At 52.2% G+C, this 24493-nt stretch overlaps 5 protein-coding genes and 1 pseudogene across 7 annotated transcripts; 3 read left to right on the plus strand and 3 right to left on the minus strand.

The window, feature by feature from the left end:
- Positions 1–6: 6 nt before the first annotated feature.
- Positions 7–1073, plus strand: LOC108121715 (ribosomal RNA small subunit methyltransferase NEP1). Its single transcript, XM_017235998.3, has 2 exons — positions 7–233; positions 296–1073. The coding sequence occupies exons 1-2, from the start codon at positions 66–68 to the stop codon at positions 884–886; spliced, it is 759 nt and encodes a 252-aa protein (XP_017091487.2). The 5' UTR covers positions 7–65; the 3' UTR covers positions 887–1073.
- A 76-nt stretch (positions 1074–1149) lies between these two features.
- LOC108121717 (28 kDa heat- and acid-stable phosphoprotein pseudogene) lies at positions 1150–2202 on the minus strand (annotated as a pseudogene).
- A 1192-nt stretch (positions 2203–3394) lies between these two features.
- Positions 3395–7114, plus strand: LOC108121738 (E3 ubiquitin-protein ligase znrf2). 3 transcript variants are annotated; one of them, XM_017236026.3, is made up of 7 exons: positions 3395–4567; positions 4635–4755; positions 4823–4918; positions 5046–5151; positions 5384–5454; positions 5544–5631; positions 5697–7114. In XM_017236026.3, exons 1-5 carry the CDS (start codon positions 4040–4042, stop codon positions 5439–5441), a joined length of 909 nt encoding a protein of 302 aa, XP_017091515.1. In that variant the 5' UTR covers positions 3395–4039; the 3' UTR covers positions 5442–5454; positions 5544–5631; positions 5697–7114. The 3 variants fall into 3 exon arrangements, with proteins under 3 accessions (XP_017091515.1, XP_017091514.1, XP_017091512.1); XM_017236025.3 differs by having other exon boundaries at positions 3396–4567; positions 5384–5459; positions 5538–5631; XM_017236023.3 differs by having other exon boundaries at positions 3397–4567; positions 5538–5631.
- A 2377-nt stretch (positions 7115–9491) lies between these two features.
- nonC (serine/threonine-protein kinase Smg1) lies at positions 9492–23160 on the minus strand. The gene is made up of 8 exons (XM_070282133.1): positions 22556–23160; positions 22120–22495; positions 19784–22049; positions 16203–19721; positions 13470–13780; positions 12042–13407; positions 10641–11979; positions 9492–10583 (listed from the first exon to the last, which is right to left on the minus strand). The coding sequence occupies exons 1-8, from the start codon at positions 22839–22841 to the stop codon at positions 10384–10386; spliced, it is 9663 nt and encodes a 3220-aa protein (XP_070138234.1). The 5' UTR covers positions 22842–23160; the 3' UTR covers positions 9492–10383.
- Positions 14469–16031, plus strand: mAChR-C (muscarinic Acetylcholine Receptor, C-type). The gene is made up of 2 exons (XM_017235974.3): positions 14469–15305; positions 15368–16031. The coding sequence occupies exons 1-2, from the start codon at positions 14830–14832 to the stop codon at positions 16029–16031; spliced, it is 1140 nt and encodes a 379-aa protein (XP_017091463.2). The 5' UTR covers positions 14469–14829.
- A 136-nt stretch (positions 23161–23296) lies between the features above and the next one.
- Positions 23297–24492, minus strand: Atx-1 (Ataxin 1). The gene is made up of 3 exons (XM_070279890.1): positions 24164–24492; positions 23870–24098; positions 23297–23794 (listed from the first exon to the last, which is right to left on the minus strand). Exons 1-3 carry the CDS (start codon positions 24322–24324, stop codon positions 23375–23377), a joined length of 810 nt encoding a protein of 269 aa, XP_070135991.1. The 5' UTR covers positions 24325–24492; the 3' UTR covers positions 23297–23374.
- Position 24493: the final 1 nt, after the last annotated feature.

Genomic DNA, 24493 nt, shown 5'->3' on the forward strand with positions numbered 1-24493 from the left:
TGTGCTCTGGCCACACTCTACTTGGCCGCGTGCTCTTGTTTTGATTTTTTTCGAAACACACAGACATGGGAGGACAAGGAAAGGCTATTAACCGCAAGCGTAAGTTCACAGGACGCAAGGCCGATGATCCTGAGTTCGACCTGGACAAGAAACACTTCAAGGCGCTCCATGTGAACGCTAGCGAGAAGCGACTGATCATTGTTTTGGAGGGCGCACAGCTGGAAACGGTGAAGGTAGGTGGACAGCATCCTAGTATCCTGAATGCTTTCATTCCTTAATTTCCATCCACCAAAAGGTGCACAACACTTTTGAGCTCCTCAACTGCGATGACCATGCGGGCATCATGCGTAAAAACCAGCGGGACCCGGGCAGCTGCCGTCCAGATATCACCCACCAATGTCTTCTCATGTTGTTCGATTCCCCTTTAAATCGGGCTGGTCTGCTGCAGGTATTCGTACGGACAGAGAAGAACGTGCTCATTGAGATCAATCCACAGACAAGAATCCCACGAACCTTCAAGAGATTCGCCGGCTTGATGGTTCAACTGCTGCACAAGTTCCAGATCCGCGCCAGTGACTCCTCCCGTCGCCTGATGAGCGTAATCAAGAACCCCATTACGGATCACCTGCCTGTTGGGTGCAAAAAGTACGCCATGAGCTTCTCTGGCAAGTTGATGACCAATTGCCGGGAGCTTGTGCCGCACGGCGAGGAGGGCAGCGCTAGCTATGACGAGCCCGTGGTGTTGGTAATTGGTGCCTTTGCCCATGGCGTTCTCAAGACCGACTACACGGAGGAGCTGTTCTCTATCAGCAACTATCCGCTCTCGGCAGCAATAGCGTGTTCCAAGCTCTGTTCGGCCTTCGAGGAAGTTTGGGGCGTTGTCTAGACATTTAACCTTTTATTTTACTAGAATTAACTTAGCTGGTAAAAGCCTGTAACTTTCAATCTTGCTATCATCTATAAGAACAATTTTTGTCACCTGTTAACCATGCATGTAGTTGCATTACGATGAAGATTAAATTAGGAACAGGAAATAGTTTAAATATATGATCTGATTTTATTTGCAAAGGAGAGTTCTTTGTGCCAAAGTACTTATTTAGTATAAAACCCATGAGATTGCCCACACTATCTCCCCCAGATCTACACTAATTCATTTACACATAGTTATTTATTTGTATATAATTTGCAATTACAAAAAGATAGGCTTGAAAAACTACGACATTTCAATCGACACGGATACGGATCTCTTATGGACACACCTGCTGACCTGCTTGGTTAATTAACTTAGCTTATTGCCATTAGCCCTTGCTGCACGGTTGCCATTTCGTTTCGGTTCGGGATCGGGATAAGGATTGGGTATACGATTGCAAGTGTTGAGGGCTGGTCGGCTTTTATTTGGCTCCCGGCTTCTTGCCGGTCGCCTCTAAAGCTTTCTTCTCCGCCTCTCGCTTGGCAGCCGCCTCTTCGCGCTGTTGCCGGATGAGAGCTAGCCTTGCTAAATCTGCCTTTGCCTCGGTGGTTTTTCCTTGGGCATGGAGCTTCTCGTACCGCTGGCGCGCCTTCTGTTTCTCGATTTGTTCACGTTCGCGGCGCGAAAGCTCAGGCTTTGGGGCGGCGCCAGAATCATCTATCTTTATAGCCGATAGCTTCTGCGTAGCCTTCTTGGTCACCCGGTTGGGGTTTTCGATTTCAATGAGCGATGCCACGCCCTTTTTGGCATCGCGAGCTTCCCCTTCCGACTCGTCAGATTCCTCCTCCGATTCAGACTCCGAGGAGCTACCCCCACCTGCCGCAGAGCGTTGCTTTTGCTTTTGGGCAGGACGACTAGCGGCAGGTTTTTTTTGGGCAACTGTCTTCGGCTTCGATGTGGATGCTCCGGCACCGGCCTTCTCGTCTTCGCTTTCGCTGCCGCTGCCACTACCACTGGACTGTTCCTCCGACTCCTCGGATTCCCGCTGAAGCTCTTCGGGTGACGTGAAATGACGGCTGCGGCCCTTGTGGTTAACGAACTTTCCTCGTGGCATCCTCCCGATCCTCTACGCTGTTTCTCTGGGTATGGTTATTGTGCTTCTTCTGACTGACTCCCTCAACTTCTCCGATTTGTAACTCTGTCCGAGTGCTTTACTGCGCGTCTCAATAGGGAAACCAGTGCAAAATCACGTTGGCTTTTACTGCAAAACGTTTTGGGTAGGGATGTCGATAATCAAAATATCAACATATCGATACGATACTCGTTTTATCAAGTTGATATATTTACATCATGATATTTACATGATATGTATATTTACATGGTTTTAGTATTTCACGGTATTTTTTTTTTTTTTTGATGAAATTATCGATAACGGCGTATTCACACCAACGGTATCGAAGTTCAAAGCAAAAGTTAAACTCAAAAGTGAGTAAAAATATATATTAAAGTAATAACTTCTGTGCGACTACAAAAATTAAAATGTAAATACAAGGTTCGACCAAATAGTTTTGAAAATGGGCGGGCATTGACACCGCAAACAGATTGCAAGTGCTGAAAAGTAATAACAAAAAAAAAATTTAAGAAAATAAAAAGAAGTGTTAAAAAGTGCGAAATACGTTCCAGCATTGCCATAAGCTAAGCATTTTTGAAGCGAACCTAAGTTCACGTCGTTGAAACGGCCAATCAAAGAACGGGACGCCTGAATTGTTCTTTTGCTGCCTTGGCCTGGAAGGAAACGGACGTCTCGAAGCAACTCTCCAAATATATTGGGCATCAAAAAATTTTCTTTTCTTCAAGTTTTTTTTTGTTGAATCAGCATGGACCAACTCTCAAAGCCAACTGATGGGCCAACCGAGGACCAACTCTCAAAGCCAACTGATGGACCAACCGAGGAGAACCCGGTGAAGCCACCTGAGCCAATAAATGATGAGTCTTCGGACGAAAATACTGAGGAGTCGTCTGATGAGAATCAGGAGGGAGCTCTTCCTATGAGAACCCGCTACTCAGATTTAATGGACGAAGAGCTGAAGGAGATGCAGCGGGAAATCGTGCGTTTGCAGATGCAGTACCGAGAAATCGCGCGCCAGTGGCTTCTCTGCAAGAAGCTGGCCAAGAAGGCCTGCAACTGCTTCACGGGAACACGAGGTGGCTAAATCTGCGCAACGAATGTTCCAGACGAGTACATGAAATAAACAGATGCTGCATTGCATCCTCTTTAAACTACTTTATTGGAATTTTTATGTGAAAAAGGGGGTTTTTTACAAGTTTCAGGCCGAGGGTGGTACATGCATGGGTAGCATTTTGAATTTTTTCCGCGAAAAAAGCTGAAAAAGTGGTGGAGCTTTCGCATTCAAGAAGAAGCACAGAAGCGTCGCACCGCGATAGTTACAGTGATGGGCGATGTTACGGCTAGCCAGCTCGTGACCCAGCTGCTACCACCTCTATATTTTTATTAAAAAAAAGTTGTACACATAAAACGAAAAACACGGCTGAGCAGAGGGGATACGGTCATTTTTAAATTGACAGTGTAATAGCGTCGCACATATTTTGGCTAGCGGATAGCAGCGGAGCGGCAGTTGCAGTTGCAGTGGCCAGTGGCAGCAGAGTAGTTTCAGCAACCACAATAACAACAATAATAACAATCAACTACGCACCGAAACCGACCCCTAAACCGACCGATCCGACCGATTAAGGCTCGCCCCCCGCCACCCGCAACCCGCCACCTGCCCGCACTTTCGGCACAGACACACACGCACACCCGCTCGTACACACACATCACACACACACAGTCGCACGCGGCACACAGACACACACCAGTTCGCAGAGTTATCATCCGACCGCATTTATCATCCGCCTCGCATCATTGTTTGCTATTGTTGTCTGCTCCGCTCCGAAGGAGCAAACAAAGAGGGCCAACAAGGAGAAGGACGAGTGGGAGGTGTCGGAGGAGTGGGAGTCGTCGTAGCACTATCGGCAGGAGCCACTCCAACCCACCAAACGAAAATCGCAGAACTCCAGGGGCATTTGGGAGCCAGGACTGCGCACTGAAGCAGTACCCGTAGCTCCTCTATGGGTCAGAAGGCGAGCACGCCAGCCACCAGCGGCCAGCAGAGCCCACGCTCCAGGACCTTTTCCAGCAGCTCAACAGGAGCGGCGGAGCCGACTGCTCCCCATGTGACCACAAGTCGTAGTGGCGGCGGCTCTACTAACACCTCCACTGGCGGCGATGCCGGTCAGGGCTTCAATTTGCTGCGCACGCTGCCCGGCCTCCAGGTGTACCACAATCAGAACTCCACCTCTGTTGACCGACAGAGGGCCCGTAGCCTGAGCTCCGTGCCGGACATTCAACAGCAGCAGCAGGCTGCCCAGCAACAAGGTTCGCTCACCTCCTCTGGTAGCAGTCCCCACGCCCACACCCACGGCGGTCACCCGACGCACCAGCACCTGCAGCCGCATCCACATGGGCATACAGCGGTAGCGGTAACCGTGTCGGCGAGTGCCAACAGCAACTATGGGTTCCCGGCAGCCGGAAATAACAACGGATCCGCCACCCAGTCCTACATGCAACAGCGACGCACCCTTGGCGACTCAATAAGGGTAAACCAATTATGCCTTTGTGCTGAAAAAGCCCCCATTTTAATGACCCTTTTCTCTCATCCCGCAGGACATAACCGGGAGTAACATCGCCGAGAGCATCGCCTTGGCCGCCTCCGCCACATCCGGCAATGAGATCGGACGTGTCTACACGGCCACTTCGCTTCCATCGCACATTTGGTCCTTCAATGGTGAGTGCCGTTGCTGGGGGCTCCTCGAGTCCGAATCTAAACACTCAATTATCGGGTATAATTGCAGGTATCAAGTGCCCCGTGTGCAATAAGTTTGTGTTGCCGGACGACATTGAATGCCATTTAGTCATGTGCCTAACGAAACCGCGACTCTCATATAACGGTATGCCGATGTGCCTGGCCCATGCCTATGGCTTGTTTATTTACTCTAAAGCGTCCATAGTCCAGTGGCGCATTCCATTAAACAAAACCCGACTCTAGCCCTACTCCATTTCATGTCTGCATTTCAGAGGACGTTTTGTCGGACGCCAAGGGCGAGTGCGTCATCTGCCTTGAAGACCTGAGTCCCGGCGACACCATTGCCCGGCTGCCATGTCTCTGCATCTACCACAAGGGGTAAGTCTTATATTTTCACAAGCTCTATGCTAGAAACTTTTATTGATTATGAGTAGTGTTGACTTACAGTGTATATAACATTAAAATTCCTATACTGGCGCCAGTAGTTCGACCCTCGAACTCGTTTCTTTGTGGCAATCAATCTAAATATAAACGTTTACATTTAATGAGGCGTTTCTTGAGCATTTTTCTAGCGTTGCTAATTTGAATTCTCATACTGTACACTTCGCAGATGCATCGACCGTTGGTTTGAGGTGAACCGCTCCTGTCCCGAGCATCCAGGAGATTAGTAATCCCTTCCAGGTGAGGTACGCTTGTAGGCTGGCACTTCCTCTTTGATAAAATCGATTCTAATGCCCATTGTGCATTTTTGTTTCCTGTTCCAGTTCCAGTTTTTCCTGGCCCGTTGTTTGTGTAGATAGAGAGAGAGAAGGATGGGTGCGTCCTGAACCCCAGGCCCAGAGATCAAACCTGCAGCATGTATGTTGGATGCCCTTGGCCCTTGCCATTGGAAAACCTATTGAAAGTGTATTCCATTTTTGTAGCAATTCCACTGGACAACAACGCATATTGGCTTAAGGAGGACAAAGGATGAAAACTGGATGGAAGGACACAGGCTGAAACGGTGACGGAGAGGCTAGGCTAAAAAGGATGAAACAGAGAGAGAGTGGAGTGGAACGTGTGATCGGGACTTCGATCATTTGACCTACCGACCGACTGCTAATGGAACCCAAAAACACACACACACATAAATCAATTGAAGAAATTAATTTACAATGCTAAACTGAATGCGAAATCAACCAACCCACAAAAACTAAAAGAAGAGCAACCACAACAACCGGAAATATGATGACGGAAGGAGTGTAAAAGCGAAGCAACCAACCAACCAACAAAAGAATGTCAACCAATGTGATGTTAAATTTTATATTTTGTACGATAATGATGTAATTGTAATTGTAATGTATATGTATGTATTTATTATTTTAAACAGGACTAAAATAGGATAAAAAACAAACAAAAAAAAATGAAAGATAACGAACACAACGCGTAAGATCACACAAAAATAACAATAACAAAAAAATACTATAATAATTATGATATAATTATGAAACAAACGAAAAGCAAAGCAACCAAAAAAAAACAAAACATAAAACATAAAACAGAAACACCCGCAACATCTCTTACATCTATAAGAAATGTCAAAAAGTAACGAAGGAAACCACACTTTTCCCCTACATTCGGTGTTACTTTTAAGATGATTTGTTTAACAATCGCACCCAATTATATGTATGTATGATGTGGCTAGTTTAACTTTAAGTTATTCAAACATTTTGTATCCCTGTTTGTTATCAACGTTTTGTTTGTGTTTTTTTTGTTAAACATAAGATTTGTTAAGCAAAGATTATGCAATTGACAGAAATCGAATGAGAAATATTTGAAATATTCGCCACAATTTGTAATTCGTCAATGTGAAGTTCTGGTCAAACGAGAAAGTTTAGGGCAAATCGGGTGTATTGTAACGTTTATATTTTTTTTTTTCCCAACCCCCGCCCCCTCCTTACTTTTATGATTAATGTAAAGAGTTTCAAACTGGTTCAAGAACCGCGGCAACGGTGGCAGGACTCTGGCTCTTGTCCAGGACACGACCATGGCCTGACCATTGTGCGCCCGGGCATTTACCTACATATTACATTACCTACATATATATACTTTTATTCTTGCTCATCGATGATACACAGATCGGGGATTGCGTCGATGATCCGCCAAAGTTTCCTTAGCAACCGCAGTAACCGTCGGCGGCGGCAGCGCAGCACGTAAGAACTATTTTGTAAATTATATACTTTAATTGTAAATTGTAACTGTATAACTAATAGCGTTGCATTGAGCGATTGAAGATACAACTGATTTCACTCTTTAAACTAAACGACAAAATAAAAGCGATAAACGTAACATTTCAATATCACTTTTTTGGCTTTAGTATCTGGTATCTGTAAAATGATTATGGCTTAGGGCTTATATAAGGATGGGTCTCCCAATTGGACAAGACATCCTAATTGGACCATTGTGAAATGGAGTACTATATGGCAAAGAATCCTGGCAACTTTAAATCTTATCCGATCTATTCAGTTCTTCGGGCCACAGCACGAATATCGTAAGTTTTGGATGCTGATATCTCGGCCAATTTCCGTCCTATGGAGGAATATCTTACCTTCCCGATCTTAGGGTGTTGAGAGTTATCATCCGCTGTCAAAATTTGGGTGAAAAAAATAGGACCCAATTTTTTGAAAAAAACCTGAGGAAACCCCTTGGAAAAATTTCGAAATTTGGTTCAAAAATTTTATAGCTGGATTATTATGGAAAACTATGCTACTCTGAGCTCTGATATCGGGAAGGTATAACATTTTAGGATCTATAGAGTATTGACCGAGTTATAGGCATTTTCCTTTAAAAAAAAGGAAAAAATTGGAATCAGGTTTTTGAGGGTTTTTTATTTTTCAAAAATCCGACTTTTTAAGGCACTTATTTTAGGATATTTCAGGCATTTCGTAACCGATTCCAAAAAAGGATACCATTTGTGAATCACCCCTTTATTCCCCTTGAATCTGCAACAAAATTTCTAAAATTTGAAATGGAAAAAATTTTGGTCAATTTTTGGCAAAAATCATGAGGGTACCCCTTGGAAAAATTTCGAAATTTGGTTCAAAAATTGTATAGCTGGATTATTATGGAAAACTATGCTTCTCTGAGCTCTGATATCGGGAAGGTATAACATTTCAGGATCTATAGAGTATTGGCCGAGTTATAGGCATTTTCCTTTCAAAACAAGAAAGCAAAGCTAACTTCGGGCGGAGCCGAAGTTTATATACCCTTGCAGCTATAACCGGATATATATCGCAAACATCGGATATAGTTGGCCGATCCTTATGATTACATCATAATAAAACCAATTAATTACAATAAAGAATCTAAATAAAAGTCCCAAGCTTCTATCTTCAAAAATTCGAAAGTTGATATTTCTACCAAATACCATTTCCGATCGTTCAGTTATATGTCAGCTATAAGATATAGTCAACCGATCGTTATGAAATTTGGTAGATCGGATTGACTGACCAAAAATAGAATGTGTACCAAGTGCCAGCTTTCTATCTTCAAAAACACGAAAGTTGGGTCATTTCCGATCGTTCAGTTATATGGAAGCTATAGGATATAGTCGGCCGATCCTAATGAAATTTTGTAGGTCGAATTAACTGACCAAAAATATAATCTGTACCAAGTTCCAGCTTTCTATCTTCAAAAACACGAAAGTTGGGTCATTTCCGATCGTTCAGTTGTATGGCAGCTATAGGATATAGTCGGCCGATCCTTACGAAATTTAGCATGTCGTATTATTTTGCCAAAAATAGCTCTCACCTAAAATTTGAACTCTCTAACTTTAAAAACACCAAAGTTATACCATTTCCGATCAATCAGTTATATGGCAGCTATAGGATATAGTCGGCCGATCCGGGCCGTTCCGACTTATATACTGCGTGCAAAGGAAAGAAGGGTGTGTGCAAAGTTTCAAGACGATAGCTTTAAAACTGAGAGACTAGTTTGCGTAGAAACAGACAGACGGACAGACAGACGGACAGACGGACAGACGGACAGACGGACAGACGGACATGCTCATATCTACTCAGGAGGTGATCCTGATCAAGAATATATATACTTTATAGGGTCGGAGATGTCTCCTTCACTGCGTTGCACACTTTTGACCAAAATTATAATACCCTCTGCAAGGGTATAAAAAGGAAAAAATTGGAATCAGGTTTTTGAGGGTTTTTTATTTTTCAAAAATCCGACTTTTTAAGGCACTTATTTTCAAATATTTCAGTCATTTCGTAACCGATTCCAAAGCGGAATACCATTTGTGAATCACCCTTCTATTCTCCTTCAATCTTCATCAAAATTTAAAAATTTTTATTTGGAAAAAATTTTGGTCAATTTTTTGGCAAAAATCCTGATGGTACCTTGGAAAAATTTCGAAATTTTTTTTAAAAAATTTTATAGCTTGATTATGATGGAAAACGATGCTATTCTGAGTTCTGAGACCGGGAAGGTATACCATTTCAGGATCTGTCGAGTATTGGCCGAGATGTAGCTTATTTAGTCTAGAAAATGGAAAAATGGTATCCATATTTTTTTTATATATTATTTTTGTCCAAAATCCGCAACCTTCTCCCGATTTCTGATGACGCAGAACTCAACCTTTTCTGGGAAACGTGTCTCAAGCACTTTCTCAAGAAGAGCACCCCACTTTTAACGTAACCCAACCTGGTTAAAAAAAAGGGCAAGTAATGTTTATAGTTGCATTCCGTTTATTAATTAAGCATTAAACTAAAAGTACAAGGGGGGCGCGACCACCCGTCCAGGATGGAGTCCGTGGAGAAGGGAGAGTAGCATCGCGTGTGAGCTTCGGCTACATACATATCGTGTGTGTATCGAGAGGGGGGGATATGGAGTTGCATAAGTGTATAATCTTTAATGGGGTGGGGGTACAGCTAATTTGGAAACAAAAAAAATTCAATCAGCTTATACGGTACGAATTTAGCACTTAGGTAAATAAAAAAAAAATGCTTCGACTTAACGCTTACAAATGGGAAGAGAAACAGATCCGGTGCGGCGTAAATGAATCTATCTCTAATCGAATCGAAGGCAAAGGCAAGGATCCGAGAGACCAGAGACCGGAGAACGTTAATGGAAGTTACTGAAATCTATGATTGGGTCGAGCCCGATGACGAATCCGGGAGCCGGGAGCTGTGAGCTGGTATCAGGAATCTGGCACTGCCACAGTTAAAGCTACGGCTGCTGCTGCTCCTTCTGCTGCAACCACAAAACTCCCGGCCAGACACCAGGAAAGCTCTAGAGGCGATCTTTGTTACAGTTCGCTTGCGTCCTGTATCCGTATCCTCTCGTCAAATCGTCTTCTATATCGCCTAGGCAACAACAACACTGGGTCGTTGATATTGGGGTTGTCCGCCGTATACCGTCCGTCGTCCGTCGCCGTTCTCCGCCGTCTGTCGCCTGCCGCATGTAGCCTGTCGTCTACCGCCAGGCTGCTGGATCCCTTAATAACAAAGAGATCCCAACAGGGAGATCTGCTCCTGAGGAGGTGCGCCCCCAATATGTTCTGCTGCGTCCTGCTGCATGCTGATGTCAGAAGCCCAAAATGCGGCCGAGCACATGTACGCACTAGACCCACGGCGTCCAACCCTCATAGAGCACTGCGAGGTTATCCGGATTAATGGCCTCGCGGATCGCATAGTCCACTTGCTCGGCAACAGTGCTGCGCTGATTGCCGTCCGGATCACGCCCCTCCAGCTTCATGCGGATCTTCTTCCACACGGACACACCGTAGGCATTTCGCTTCTGTTCATTAAGATTGTTTCCACCTGCGGATTAGATAGAGATTGGAAATAGGATTCACTGGAGACAAGTATAGCACTTACCCTTGCAGTGGGCGAAGGTCTCGTAGGTCTCTGTCTGGGCATCGGTGGCCTGTTGCAGGAATTCGTCCATGCTCTTGAAAAATGCATTCACCTCGCCTCGGGCCATTTTCTGGATTTCCTGAAGCTGCTGCAGCCAGGAGGTGAGCAGCGGTACCGGCAGGGTCAGGCGCTCGAAGCAGAGGTCCTTCCGCAGCTCGACCAGGCGATGGAAGAGCGTTTGCAGCACGCGCTGGCTGTCGCGCAGATGGCCGCACAGAAGCTGCACGTCCGTGGGCACCATCTTGCCCTGACCCTGAGCCTGGGCGTCCGCGCACAGGGTGCGAACGTGGAAGCGCGGCATGCTCTCCTGCATGCGCTGTGTCTCCTTGGCCAGGGTGCAGATGAACCGGTGCTTGGCCTGCTGTTCACACTCCAGCGCGGACAAGTCCCGCTGCACCTTGCATGTGTGCTCCTCAAGTAGTCCCTGGACGTCCTCCAGCCAGGCGGAGTCGATAGCACCCTCGGGGTCAAGTAGCTCCACCACAGCCTGCTCCACGCTGCTGATCCGCGCGCTGCTAGCCTGCCACTGTCCGTGGACAGCGAGCCACTGCTCCAAGAGCTCCACTAGGGCACAACCCTCCTCACCGAGCGCCCCCGGATACTGTTCCAGGCGACACACCGCGCCGGCTCCTTCCGCCAGTTGTTGCATCACGGCCAGGTGGCCATTCACACGAGCCGACTGCGTCTGCTCCGTGCGCATTAGGCTGTCGATGTGGTTTCGGTTCCAGTTGCTTCTCTGGGACTGCAGCTGACCCAACTGGGTGTCCAGGCCCATCTGCAGCCGCTGTAGGCTCTGCAGCCCCGTGTCCAGTTCCAGCCAGTTCTCCCCGAGAGCAGCCGCGAGCTTCTGCCGGCGGATGATGTGGTGGCCGCAGCGCATCTGGTTTCCTCCAAGCGTCTCTGCGTAGGCCCAGTACTGGGCGGAGGCCGCCAGAGTGTGCAGCTCCAGCTGTTGGTTTAGGAGCGCTATCTCCGACTGCAGCTGCTGCAGAGCTCCGTCCGATTGCATGGAGAGGAAGAGGCTCTCGCACATGTGGTCCGACTGGACAGCGTCCCCGAGACAAGGGTTACCGCCGGGCGGTGGCTGGCACTGGGGGCCCAAGGATTCGTAGAAGTGGCGAGCCAGCGGCTGCAAAAGTCCAATAAGGCTGTCGGCCTGGATGCGGTGGATCAGTGCCAAGACGGGGCGGGCCATCTCCCGCACATCGCAGCTCCGACTGGCTTCCAGGGTCTCGCAGATCAAGCCGAAGAAACACTCATCGTCCAACAGCAGGCTTGCGGTATTCAGTATGGCCAGATTCTGGAATGGAAAGAAGAGCTTGTCAGTGATATTGGTCTCGCCAAGTAGTGCTTTAAGCCTACCGTTAGTTCCAGCACCAGCGGGACGCGGGTGTCCCCTACAAGGTGCTTAATGCTGCGCACGAGCTCATTGTAGGCGGTCGCCGCCACCTGGAACTGCTCATAGGCGGGCTGCAGTGCGAGGAGGAACCTCCGCTCGGCGGGGAACTCTCCGTCCGATGACTGCTTGCCATCCTCGATCGTGGCCTCCAGGTAGAGCTGCGCGAGGCTGGTGGCGCTCAAATGACACAGGGCACTTAGCTGGCCGAGGTTCGGCTGGAGCATCAGCAAACGATAGATACTGGCCGGAAGGTCGTGCTCAAAGATCAACTTCAGGTGAGCCAGAGCCGACAGCAGCCTCTCCAACTGGTCGAGATGGGCGTCCGCCTCCTGCTCGCCGATGTTGCTGACAGACAGGACGCCATGGCACATAGAGCGCACCAGATTGATGAGCTGCAGCTGGTGCTGGAGCAGCTCCTCGTCCTCGCTGGACACTGCGACCTGTTCATAGGACCCGAACGACTCGCCGGCTCTGTCCAGGATGCGCAACAGGCTAGCTTTCAGCAGGATCAGGCTACATCCGCTCTGGCCGATCATGGCGAGCAGCGCCGTAGTCGGGGGACCGAGCGCCTGGGCCTGAGCCTGCTTGGCGGCGAATCTCTGGGATGAGTTGAGTAGCTGACAGTTCAGATGCATCCAGACAGTCTCCAGAGCCTCTGCCACGCCCAGGATGTCTGCGGTGCAAATGATCGAGCCGGAGGACGAGTGGGAATTGCCAGAGCTCTCCAGAGCCTCCTCGCCGAACTGCATGTACGCGGAGTAGCTGTCGTGGAAGCGGACTAGCAGATTCTGTCGGTGGCTCTGCTCCGGGAAGAAGCCCATCACGGAGGCGTACTGTTGCAGTTGCTCTGAGGTGCGCAGTGTCAGCTCACCCAGGTGCTGGGTCATCTCGTCCAGCTGGACGCGCATCATCTCGTAGCCCGGCACGATCTGGAGCGCCTTGGGATCGACGGGGCCGCCGAACTCCACGGCCGCCGTGGCTTCTATTTGGAATTGCAGGAGCTGAGCGTGCAGCTCGGCCAGGTAGTAGGGCTGCAGGCACTGGCCGTAGCTGGCGAGCAGGTTCTGGACCGTCGCGAAGTCGGCCTGGCGCTCGACGCTGAGGGACCTCAACGCCTCCAGATGGCCCCGACGCACCGCATGGCGCAGGGATGCCGTGTTGAAGCTGTGGCTCTCAATCGCCGTGCCCAGGGACTTAATCTCCGCGATGAGGGCACTGCGTTGATTCACCTCCTGCAGTTCCTGCTCGGTGGCCATGCGCCGTTTCTGGGCTGCTTGCAACTGCTCTATTTCCAGCTCCATCTCCTGCAGCTGCAAGAGCATGTCGTCCCTGGCGGAAGGAAAAGGATGATCTTCCTGACACTGGCAAGGGAAAAGGATCTATAGACTCACCTGTTGGAGGCCCAGAACTTTTGCAGCTGGCCCAGTTTGGTTACGAAGTGCTGCCGCTTGGCATCCCAGTCGTGCGGCTTGTTCCTGTTTTTGTCCTTTTTGTTGCACTTCACCTCTCCAGTGGCAGCTCCTGCTCCTCCACCTCCCTGCGGCTGCTTGCCATTCAAGGTTCTTCGCAGGGCCTGGGCGTCATCGTTGACGGTCCAGTCCACCAGAGGATCGTACACGAAGGCCTCCAGGAGGGTCAGCAGCGTCTCGCGCTCCTTGCGCATCACCTTCAGCACGTACTCGCAGCCAAGCCGGAAGGAACCCTGCGGAAGAGTTAGACGGTAAAGTGGAATATTCCATGGGGCATAAAACCGGAGAAGGGAAGGAGTGCGGATCTGTGTATCTTTGTCCATAAATGGGGCAATTGCTCCATAAATACGCGTATCCATCGGATAGCACGGCCTGTACTTGGTATCTGACAATCGTAATAAATCCCAACCTGGACTAGCGAAGGGACGGGACAGGACAGGAACCAAAACGGTATCCAGAAACCAGAACCATAACCATGTTCGACATATACGACCTCAAAGGGAATAGACGCCTCTAATCGATGTTTACACTGGCAGATTGTCACGTAATTTATGCGATAAGCTCTCTGGGATGGGGGCACCCCCAACCTACCTATGCGAGATGGTCAGGTGGCGTTAGCTGACGGGTCTCACGACCTGAACGGACCTGGACACGATCTCGGAGAGTGTCCGAAACGATTTCACCCTGCAACCTACTCCTTGATCTCTATGGTCTGACCTCCTGGCCTCCCACGACTGCTTCTCCATTAGTCCTTACGCTGTTGCTAATTTTAAACTAACAATATGCGAATAAACAAATAAAGAGATAACTATCTGGGATGATGGAGGAGCATGGAGGAGCATGGCAGTTACTGCCCCTGGATTTTTGGCTTTATCGTTCTATTTTGGTCCGGACACCGGGCTAATCTACTAAAACCCCCCAGCGATCTGTTTGGCCGAGCACTCCACACGGTTCGTTTGGCAGTGGAAACCTGGCATGGTGGAGCCGTAAGTGGCGGGCTTATCGACGGATTGTGGTTCTCACGCTGGATCTGCTATCAGTTATCAGTTAACTGGTTGGGAATGGGAGTGGGAATAGGACCAGGACCAGGCAGGGCTGGGGGGAACGGTAATGCTAATGGTAATGGGTGGAGAATCATCAGCGAAACGTAAACAAACGACGCCCACGATCCAGCCGAAGCGAGCCCGAGGGGAGCCGAAGTCCTTGGTGGGTTCGGTCGAAGCCGTGGACCCCATCCGACAACGGCATTAACTTATCCACGGGCAGTGCGTGCGCTTCGCTAATGCAGAGTGCCATGGAAGTTTCCAGTTCGACGTCACCCCCCACCTGGGACTTCCAGAGCACACAGCTGTGGTCCTCCGCCGCCACCTCCGACTCCACGGCCGAAGCCCAAACCCAGTCCGGGGTGGGCAGTCCCAGTGCTGGCCACATCCTGTGGCTGGCGATCAACGCCGTGCTCTTCGTGCTCATCCTCGGAGGCAACATCCTCACCATCGTGGCCGTGCGCACCTGCCGACACCTACGCTCGGTCATCTCCAACCTGTTCATCCTCTCCCTGGCCGTCTCCGACTTTTGCGTGGGCCTCGCCCTGCCCTACCACCTGGTCTTCTACATGGGATTGGATATCGGGGCCATGCGGGCACCCTGCCTGCTGCGCTTCTTCCTCCTCATCTGCGCCTGTTGCGTGTCCATGCTGACCCTGATCTCCATAGCCGTGGACCGGTACATAGCCGTGGTCTATGCCCTGCACTACCGGAGGTACCTAGTTTCTAGCTCAGCCCTCATCTCCTGGAGTCTATAGTGTAATCCTCTATCCCCAGATACATGACCCGACGGGTGGCCTACAGCATCATCATCTGCAATTGGAGCCTGGGCGCCCTGGTGGCGCTGCTACCCGTCTTCTGGAATAGGTGGCCCGAGGCGCAAGCCTGCGAGTTCGACGAAGTGCTCGCCCCGGGCTACATTGCCGGAGTCATCACCCCAGGCTTCATAGTCATATGGATCTGCATGCTCCTGGTGTACTGGCGGATCATGCGGGAGGCCTCGAAACAGGCCCAGCGCCTGCGCCAATCGGTGGTCTACAACACGGACGAGGCTACCACCATGCGGAGCCTGCTGCTCCATCCGGACTGGAAGAGTGTCCAGATCGTGGTCTTCATCATGGGCTGCTTCACGCTCTGCTGGCTACCGTACTTCTGCGTGGCCATCGCCCAGCTGTTCAGCATCTGCCAGAGCAGCTCCATGATCTACAAGACCACCTTTTCCCTGGCCATCGCCAACTCTGCCCTCAATCCGATCATCTACTCTTGGAAGAACTCCGGCTTCCGGCGGGCCTTCGCACAGACGCTCTGCTGCCGGACGGCGCGGCAGGGCGAGGAGCAGCTGCCAGGGGACAGCAAGCACCGCATGGAGGCCACCTCGTCCTCCACGGGCTACCATCAGCAGCAGGAGAAGCAGCCGAAGCAGCAGAAGCAACAGGGGTAGGTGAGACGGAGGGTCTTCCCGGAGAGATTGGAATTAAAAGATTCCACATTACGTGGAACTATCATGGAAACCATTTCTTTAAAGGGTTTGTGAAGAAAACGAATCCGCTTCGCAATTCTTCCAACAAAGATTTGAGAATGTATTGTGTAGATTTCAAGCTTGGAGACTCACCTCGATTCCGGTTATTCCCAGGGCATGAATCAGGTTCTGGGTCAGTCGGAAGGGCACCTTCTCGGGGATGCGCAGCGTCCGCCCCTTCTCGAAGCAGACGTTGTAGTCGATGTGGACGATGTCGCCGCTTCCGAGGTTGATCAGCACGTTGTCCAGGTGGCGGTCGCCCAGCCCGATCACGTACCCGATCATCGACATGACGGACATGCAACGGGCGTAGCGCCGGATCGATTGGCGCCACTCGGCGGGATTGCCCGCCTGACACCATAGCTCCCGGGCCAGCAGGTCGCCCGGCGTCTCCTGCGAGAGCTCGGCCAGCACCTGGCGGAGCGCCGAGACGGGCCACTGGCGGCGCGGATCGGTCACCTGGAGGTTGTGCTTGGCCAGGAGCGGGGTGAGCTTGCTGTAGAAGAGGTCCGTGAATCTCCTAGTGGCATTTACACCTCCACCGGCAGCTCCTCCGGTCTTGCCGCTGGCAGTCTGCGCTTGGCGCTGCTGCCACTTCTTGTAGAGGGCGAAGAGCGGCGTCACTCCGTCCACCCAGCTGATCAGCCCGGACTGGGGTCCCAGGGGAATCACCGAGTAGTGGTGCGCCCGGTAGCTGCCGTTTCCAGGCGGGCAGTCGTTCCGGCAGGCCATGATGGCGTTCGAAATGGACAAAAACTGCATGATGCGCTCGTCCAGATGCAGGTCCTCCATGCCCTTGAAGAGGAACGTGTACCTCTGTCCGTTGCTGCCGTAGAAGGCCACCTTCTTGGGCTTCGTCTTGGTTGGGAGTACGCAAACGGTTCCCTCCACGCTCTCGATGTATACCTGGTCCTCGTCCGCACCATGGGCGTCAAGTCCTGGCATTGAAATCCGCATCCGCCCGATCCCGCACAGCACCGGGCTGAGGCTCTGCATCTTGAGGGTGTTTCCGGTGCCGCGAATCATGTTGGACTGGAGCACGTGGTAGAGCTGCTTCAGCTTGTCCCACGCCTCCGGGTATCGCCGCGTCCTCAGGGCCTCCAGAGTTACCCGAATGGGTGAATCGAAGCGCTTGCGGAAGCTCCGTTCGTAGGAAGTTTCCGGCGGGCGATCTGTCAGAGCGGCAAGGGCCTCCACGTCCGCCAGGAGCTGGGGGCGCCAGCAGTTGAAGCGGTTGTTCTTCCCCTCGTGGTCGTCCGGCCGGAACTCGGTCGCCAAAGCGTTCACACGGCTCACGTAGGTGTTGTAGATGTGGGCCAGGGAGTGGATCCAGTACTCGTCCCAGAGTAGGCACACGCGGCGCAACTCCTTCACCATCAGCTGGACGTGCTGCACCGCCTCCGGCGCCTGCTTCGAGAGGGCGCCCAGCAAGTATCCGTAGCAGCAGGCGTCCTCCGTGGAGGGGACAGGTGGCAAAGACGTCTCACCTGTGGAGGCCGCCTGTTGCTGCTGCTCCCTGTTCGCTCCCACCACGGCGGGGAAGATCACCAACTGCGGACGACTCTCCGCCAGGCGGCAGAGCAGGGCGCACACGCTCTTCCGGACGTAGGGCTCGTGGTGGTTCAGCCGGCTGAACAGCTGGGGGATGATCACCTTCCAGGGACCGATGGGGGTGTGGCGCAGTCCCTGCTCGAGCACCTCCTGCAGGCTGCTGGCGTGCTTCACGATCAGCCGGAGCAGTCGCAGCGTAGTGGTCACCAGATTGCTGTCGTCCACGTGGAATCGTTGTTCTCCCTCCTTGGCCAAGCCGCACCCATTTCCTGCTCCAGCTTTGGCTCCGTCTGCGGCTCCAGATCCGGATCCCGCCTTCAAAATTAGGTATTGGAAGTACGATCGCGCCGCATCCTTGTAGTAGTCGTAAGTGTTGGCGATGGCCCGCCGCCAGATCTTCAAGACGGCGTCCAGCACCTCGGTTGGCTTGTCCGCCAACAGGTTCAGCCGCCGCAAGCACTTTTTGGCCGCCTCATCGTCCCGGACGCGGGCCGCCTCCGGGCACGCCTCCTCGCACTTCGCCGGCGGCTGCTCCATACTTAGCGCCTGTAGGAGCTCGCTGAGACGCTCCCCGTCCAGGGGCTGGCTCAGGTTCAGGACCTGGCTGAGGTCTTGCAAGTCCGCCTGGTTGAGCACGCTGCCGCTGTCGACGATCTTCTTGCCCCAGCGGTAGCACCAGTTCCCGTACGCGATCAGGGCCTCCTCGCTGTCAGGGCGCTTCTCCAAGCTGGCGTGCACCAGCCGGGCCACCAGTCGCTCCGCCTGAGGAATAGCAAGAGGCTGGGCCGCCGTGCTGCAGGTCAGCGGGCACTCTGGCAGTTGCTCCACCAGCTGGACCAGTGCCATCGAAGGGTTCGTCGCGAGGCCACAGCAGGTACGGGCAGCTATCCAGTCGGAGAGCTTCAGCAGCAGATCCGCCTCCAAAGCCGGATGGCGCTGGCTGCGCTGGAGGCCCAGGCAAAGTGAGGAGCATAGGTCGATCGGGGAAGTGCCCTCCACGTTGCAATGCATCTGCTGCTGGAGTTGCAGGCACTTGGCTAGCTCGCTGTAGCCACGCGCCATATCCGGGCCATCCGCCGTTCCCAAAAGCGACTCCTGAGCAATTACGTCCAGCGGCTGGCCGAAGAACTGGACCAACAGTGACTGGCATAACTGGATGTTGCCCTCCGATCGAGCGGCGGCAGCGGCGTCCAGACAGAGAGTCTCCCAGCTGCCCGGAACACAGTGCTGACGGAGTAGCTGCGTCCATGCCAGGCAGCGCATGTAGATGGCGCTGGGCAGTTGGGGGCGTCGATTTTCCACGGGACAGAGGGGCAGCAGGGAAAGCGCCTGGCCGCTAGTTACTCGCTGGGCCACGTGCCGAAGGATGGTCAGTTCGCGACAGGCTCTCTGGTCGTAGCTCGGGTTCAGGAGGCTGTCGCGCCACTGGGTGTCCAGGAGATTTCGCACCTGTTCGGGCAGGCTGCGATCGTCGACGAGGTGATGGAGAACCAGGTTCTCCGTGCGCTGTCGCACATGAACGGAGGCAAAGCTGGCGTGTCCGGTTGAGGATTCATCCCAGCCTCGGGGCCACAGGCTAAGCTCCTGGAGAGCTCCACTCAAAACGTCCATATCCGCCGCCTGCTCCTCGCTCTTGGCCAGAAGCCGCTCAATGGCACTCACCTCCACGTTGCTCTGCTGTAGAAAGGGATTCCGTTCGCGGTCTTCGGGCCGCGTTAGCTGGCGCTGCTTGAGCTCAACCAGCTGCGACCACTGGCCCGTGTCCTGGAGGCACTGCATCATCTGGGCAACCACAAACTGTCGCGTGTGTGTGTCCAGCTCCGACGACGGCTCCGCCTCGCACAAGAGAGTGCGGTAGCCGGCCAGAGCAGCGTCTTTTCTGCCTCCAGCTTGGTCCGCTGCGTATTGAAGCCATTGGAAAGACTTGCTGCTCTTGGAGCGAGCCCAGAGGTAAAGGCCGCGCAGGGAGTCCGCCTCCTGGCAGACGACCCATGCCCAGGCCAGGTATACGATTGCCTGGCTGTGGGTGGCGTCCTGGGTCTTCGCGGTGAGCAAGATTTGCTAAGAAAATGAAGTTCAACATTAGAATTAGATCTTGGTTTGATCCCATAAGGAGCACTCACCTGGGCGTATCGAATCACTAGCTCCGGTTGCTGGACATGCACCGCAATAATGACAACTCCAATCCGGATGCGATTGAACCACGACTGGCAGGTGGGGTTGTTCAGACGGAAGAAAGCAGCCACCGGCTTCTCCGGCGGGCGGAGGGCAAATGCGCTGCCCTCGGCTGCGTTGTAGATGAGCTTCTCCAACGAGTCTAGAAAGCCCAGAAGAAGGCCTAGATTTGATTGAATATTGGAAAGTTCTTCCAGGTTCAAGCTGTCCAGGGCGGCGCGCTCCTCTTCCTTGCCGCAGCCACTCAGTTGCCGGGCGTGACGCATGATGATGGCCTCGAAGGCGAGGAAGGTCTCCTGTGGCTTGCCCAGCGTCGTCCGGAGTCGCTGGTCCACGCAGTACCTGGCCGCTTCGAACTGCAGCCAGGCGGTGGCCAGACGCTGGCAACGGCGCGTGCAATGCGACAGCTTCTCCTGCCGCTCGTCTTGGGGCGCCACTTGGCAGCTGCGCACGAAGAGGTCCCGCAAGCTGTTGGTCAATGGCTGCAGTTCCGGCTGTTGCAGGCGCGCGAAAAAGTCCCGGAACACGCTGTCTCTGACCGCACTGCACTGGCTCATCCGCTGCTGCCAGACACAGACCCTCCGGCTGCTCATGCCAGGAATGGGTGTGTCGCCACCGGTCAGCGTTATTCGGAGCGGCAGCTTGGTGTAGATCTGGCTGAAGGGAGTGTGGCCGTTGGGCGATAGCACCTGCAGTTGCTGGAGCGCCATGTCTCGGTAGAGAGTAAGCAACTCTGTCAGGTTCTCGTGTTTCTCCGGGCCGTAGTCCAACACAGTCTGGATGCAAGCGGCGCTCTCCTGGGGACTCCACTTGCAGGCACTAGTCACCAGGCTCCGGCAAATACTGAGGAACTGCTCCTGGTCCAGGAGGACGTCGCTTCGGTCCCGACACTCACTTAGGAGGACTTGGAGCCACTGGAGGAGTTGCCGAAGATTTTGAGGGTTCAGCTGGCCGGCGTGCTCCAGGACTGCGGCCAGGAAGCGCAGGATAGTGGCAAAGCTGTTGGCCGTCGGAGAGGTGTTTTCCGACAAGGGCTGCTCTTGATCTCGCAGCAGGCTGGAGTTTGTGCGGAAGTTGTGGTTCGCCTGACAGTGCACCACCAGCAGTTTGAGGATGGCCTGGTGGGTGGAGGGGTATCGGCTCCACAGCGCCAGGTCCTGGGCCCGACAGTTGGTCAGCAAGAGCTCCAGGATGGAGGGCTTGCAGGCATACATTCCAATGATGGAGGATGTTTGTTTGGCGAGAGCAGCTAGGGCTGTCAGATGGAAGACAAGGAGAACGCTGCATTCGGTGGCTCTCCACTGGGAAGGAGAATCTTCCACGAGCATGGCTTCCATGCAGGTGTCGATGTCCTCGACCAGGTGCTTGTAGGCCTGCTGCAGCAGCGGAACGTTTCGGATGAGCAGTGTCTCCTGACAGGTGCGGAGTAGTAGCTTGTAGGACGTGCCACGTGGATCACCGCGCTTCACCTTCGCCAGGTACGGATCGCTCTGGAAAATCAGTTGTACAAGGCTGGCGGGCAGGCGGGCCCGCAACCTCCTTACCGAGCAAAGTAGTAGGTACAACGTGCTCTGTCGCTGGGCCTCACTTGTTAGGCTCATCCGCTCAAACTGGCCCAAGAGCAGCATCTCCAGGGTGCTCGGATCGAGGCCACCGAAGCCGTTCATCAGGCAGATGCAGAGCAGCTCGTTGATGTTAACTACTGCGTCCGTTTCAGTGTCCTCCAGAAGACTGGGCAGCATCTTAGTGAGGTGATCCACCGCCAGCTGAACAATGGACTCGCAGGCGGGATTGCCTACGAAGATGTGCATACGGGCCAAACACTTGAGAAGCGTGTTAAAGGCACCCACAAACGCTCCCACCCGTTCCGCTGGCTCTGCTTCCTCCAGCACAGTGATGTCCTCGACGAATTGTGCCAGCAGGCCGTAGCTGAAGTCTATCTGCTTGCTGAAGTAGGGCGTCAGCTGTTCCAGCACCTGGGCACAGTGCAGCTTGAGCTCCTTGGGCTGACCTGCCTCCAGCTGCCACCCGATGACAATATCCACCACATCCGTAAAGTGGCACTCGAAGGCCTCCCGGTAGATATACGAGAACTGGACAAGGGCATCACTCACTGCCGTGAAGCTTTCAGCGTTCTCTGCCCCCTCCAGAAAGTCCTTTAACATTATAACTATTTTGTCGGCATATGGATGAAGGTCGCACTTGGAGTCACAGCTGCGTGGATAGGTGCAAGGGAATACGGATTAAATAAGTCTGCGGTTAGCGAAATAGGTCAGGGATTCACCTCATCGTGGTGCGCAACGCCTGGATTAGATGTTTCTGCAGACGCTTTGCTCCGTTCCGGTAGTTTTTCACAATGAAATCTTCGTAGATGGGGTACGACTTGCGATTCATGTACCCGATCACGCCCAGGATCTTGCTGCATTCCTCCAGAACAACGGGCGAGCACTGCTTGAAAAGCGTTAGCATGTTCTCAAGGACCCACACGAAGGAGCAGGACAAGTAGCCCATGTTTATAGGCGTGCGGACTGCCTGATGTAGCTTAGCACACAGATCCAATGCCGCCGTGGGATTTGTTTCGTTACACAGCCGTCGAATAATCTTTGAGAGACGCAGGTCCTCGCCATTGTTCGTCATATCCTGAGTCCTGCCGGCATCACCTGAGTGAAATAACAACAATAACCATCTCAGATTGAACAAAGGACTGAGGCTAAACTCACCTTTGTTTTGGTAACACTTTCGATGGCCTTTGGCCGTTTCCTGCTGGTTTACGTTGCGCAGTACAAGTTGTTGCCCAGCCAGGGGTCCTTGGGACCATTGGGCGTCGCTGATGATGCCGCAGCTGCTGCTTCCGCTAGCATCGATAGGGTTATTGTTTCGTAGAACCCGATCAACCAGATCCGCGTGCAGAGCAGTGGCCACCACATCCTCCTGCGCGTCATTGTAGTTGTCCGGGTGCAGCGCGTTCTTCATCGAGGCGGCAGGCGGCGGCGCTAGCGCTGACATCTGATCTCCTCCACATCAATTTTCTACTCCACTGTTTACACCACAAAATAAGCTGGTTCTCGTTGTATTGGGTCGTTTTTTGGTCGAAACACTTATCAATTGAGTTAGTGGTGGCCCCACCAGTAGTGTTAATCCCTATCGATATGTGCCACCTCGGCTTACTGAGTCATCGATGACGCAAAAAAAACTATCTAAAAACGTAGAAATCTCAGGTAAGAATCCTTTAAAATCTAATATCATCTCAGAATCCACAAGGAACTCTGCATTTCCAGGGCTTCTTTTTTTCCAAAGTGAGACAAATTTTTTGTGTAATTGTATTTACAAAAAGCTACTAGATTACAAACATGATCACTGGTGGTCGCACTTTGCTTTAAAACTGTTGAATACAAATGTTATCTATAACCTACCATCTCTATTTGCCTTGGCGGGAAAAATTCGATACCGGAAATACCAAATACTTTTAAATATTTATTTAAAAAAAAATAAAATTATAGATTTCCATCAAAATATTTCAGAGTTTTCTTAAATGAATATTAATTATAATAAAACTCCGCTCCGAAGTCACTTCTATTTTGTTCCTCGGATCTCTGCCTCATCTTTTCGGCAATTATGTGCTGGGTGTAGGCAGCCACAAAGTTTGCCATCTGAGCGTACATCTGGTAAGGATTCCGGTGAGGCGGCACAGGGTACGCACCATGCGGCGGGGACGATGCCCCAACTGGATAATCATTCGCTGTAACTGGAGCTGTGGCTGGGACCTGAGACAAAGCAGGAGTGGGTGGAGCCACCGGAGCCACAGGGGGCTGGCGGGGAACCAGCGACAGGCAGATGTCGCCGACCTGCAATTGCTGACACCTGAGCTCGTACAGCTGCAGCGACGCTTGCGGATTGCACGAAGCCCAGCCTTGGCCGTAAACAAACAGGGGATGGGCCGGCGCCACCTCCAGGTTTACCTACAAAAGTGGAAGTACGTAACTTTCGTTTGACCATCTTAAATGCCTACCAAAATAATATGATGGCAAGCTTACCTTGGCGTGCTGGGTGTCGTAGCTGAAGGTGATGGTCACATGGTCGCCTCCTCCGTTGGTGCCGTGATCGATCCTTACCACCGTTGCCTCACGCAGCTCAAAGCGCTGGTTGCGCATCGCCGATTGTATGAAGTCTTCCGTGCGAATGTCCTCCACGCGACGAATGGCGCCAGAGGACAGTTCGATATAGGATCCTCGCTGGAAGCACGAGTCGTCCGGGTCCACCTGGCTGCAAGACAAATGGATGAGCTTCGGGAGCAGTTTTTCCCCAAAAACCTTGGATATCCATCTTACTTGGTTGCTGCCTGATCCTGCGGGGATCTCTTGAATGCCTCGTAGCCGTAGCTGGGCGAGAACTCCATCTGCAACTGCATTATGCTTGACGAATAGAGGGATAACCTGTTCGCTGGTTGGAAAACCATCAACTGAACCGCTAGCCACTCTGGCCGATTCATATATTCATTCAGTCCGCGTATTTTCCGCGGGTTTTCCAAGAATCTCGCCCGGCGGCCGGGCTGTAAGCTGTTGCCTGTTTTATGGCCCAAGCCCCGACCATAATCTCATCTTACTACCTGGCCCGCGGTCCGTGGGACGATTTCCGCTTAACGGCTTTTGTTTATGGCG

The sequence above is a fragment of the Drosophila bipectinata genome, chromosome XL (assembly GCF_030179905.1).
Source record: "Drosophila bipectinata strain 14024-0381.07 chromosome XL, DbipHiC1v2, whole genome shotgun sequence".
NCBI classification, from domain to species: Eukaryota; Metazoa; Arthropoda; class Insecta; order Diptera; family Drosophilidae; genus Drosophila; species Drosophila bipectinata.

Bases quoted from the DNA above. Each gene is read 5' to 3' on its own strand.
- LOC108121715 (XM_017235998.3), top strand. From the start codon at position 66: ATGGGAGGACAAGGAAAGGCTATTAACCGCAAGCGTAAGTTCACAGGA. The intron at 234-295 runs GTAGGTGGACAG...ATCCACCAAAAG, and splicing joins CACAGCTGGAAACGGTGAAG to GTGCACAACACTTTTGAGCT.
- mAChR-C (XM_017235974.3), top strand. From the start codon at position 14,830: ATGCAGAGTGCCATGGAAGTTTCCAGTTCGACGTCACCCCCCACCTGG. The intron at 15,306-15,367 runs GTACCTAGTTTC...CTCTATCCCCAG, and splicing joins TATGCCCTGCACTACCGGAG to ATACATGACCCGACGGGTGG.
- nonC (XM_070282133.1), bottom strand. From the start codon at position 22,841: ATGTCAGCGCTAGCGCCGCCGCCTGCCGCCTCGATGAAGAACGCGCTG. The intron at 22,496-22,555 runs GTGAGTTTAGCC...TATTTCACTCAG, and splicing joins AAAGTGTTACCAAAACAAAG to GTGATGCCGGCAGGACTCAG. The intron at 10,584-10,640 runs GTAAGTGCTATA...TCTAATCCGCAG, and splicing joins GACCTTCGCCCACTGCAAGG to GTGGAAACAATCTTAATGAA.
- Atx-1 (XM_070279890.1), bottom strand. From the start codon at position 24,324: ATGAATCGGCCAGAGTGGCTAGCGGTTCAGTTGATGGTTTTCCAACCA. The intron at 24,099-24,163 runs GTAAGATGGATA...TTTGTCTTGCAG, and splicing joins CAGGATCAGGCAGCAACCAA to CCAGGTGGACCCGGACGACT. The intron at 23,795-23,869 runs GTAAGCTTGCCA...CCACTTTTGTAG, and splicing joins ACGACACCCAGCACGCCAAG to GTAAACCTGGAGGTGGCGCC.
- LOC108121738 (XM_017236026.3), top strand. From the start codon at position 4,040: ATGGGTCAGAAGGCGAGCACGCCAGCCACCAGCGGCCAGCAGAGCCCA. The intron at 4,756-4,822 runs GTGAGTGCCGTT...GTATAATTGCAG, and splicing joins GCACATTTGGTCCTTCAATG to GTATCAAGTGCCCCGTGTGC. The intron at 4,919-5,045 runs GTATGCCGATGT...TCTGCATTTCAG, and splicing joins ACCGCGACTCTCATATAACG to AGGACGTTTTGTCGGACGCC.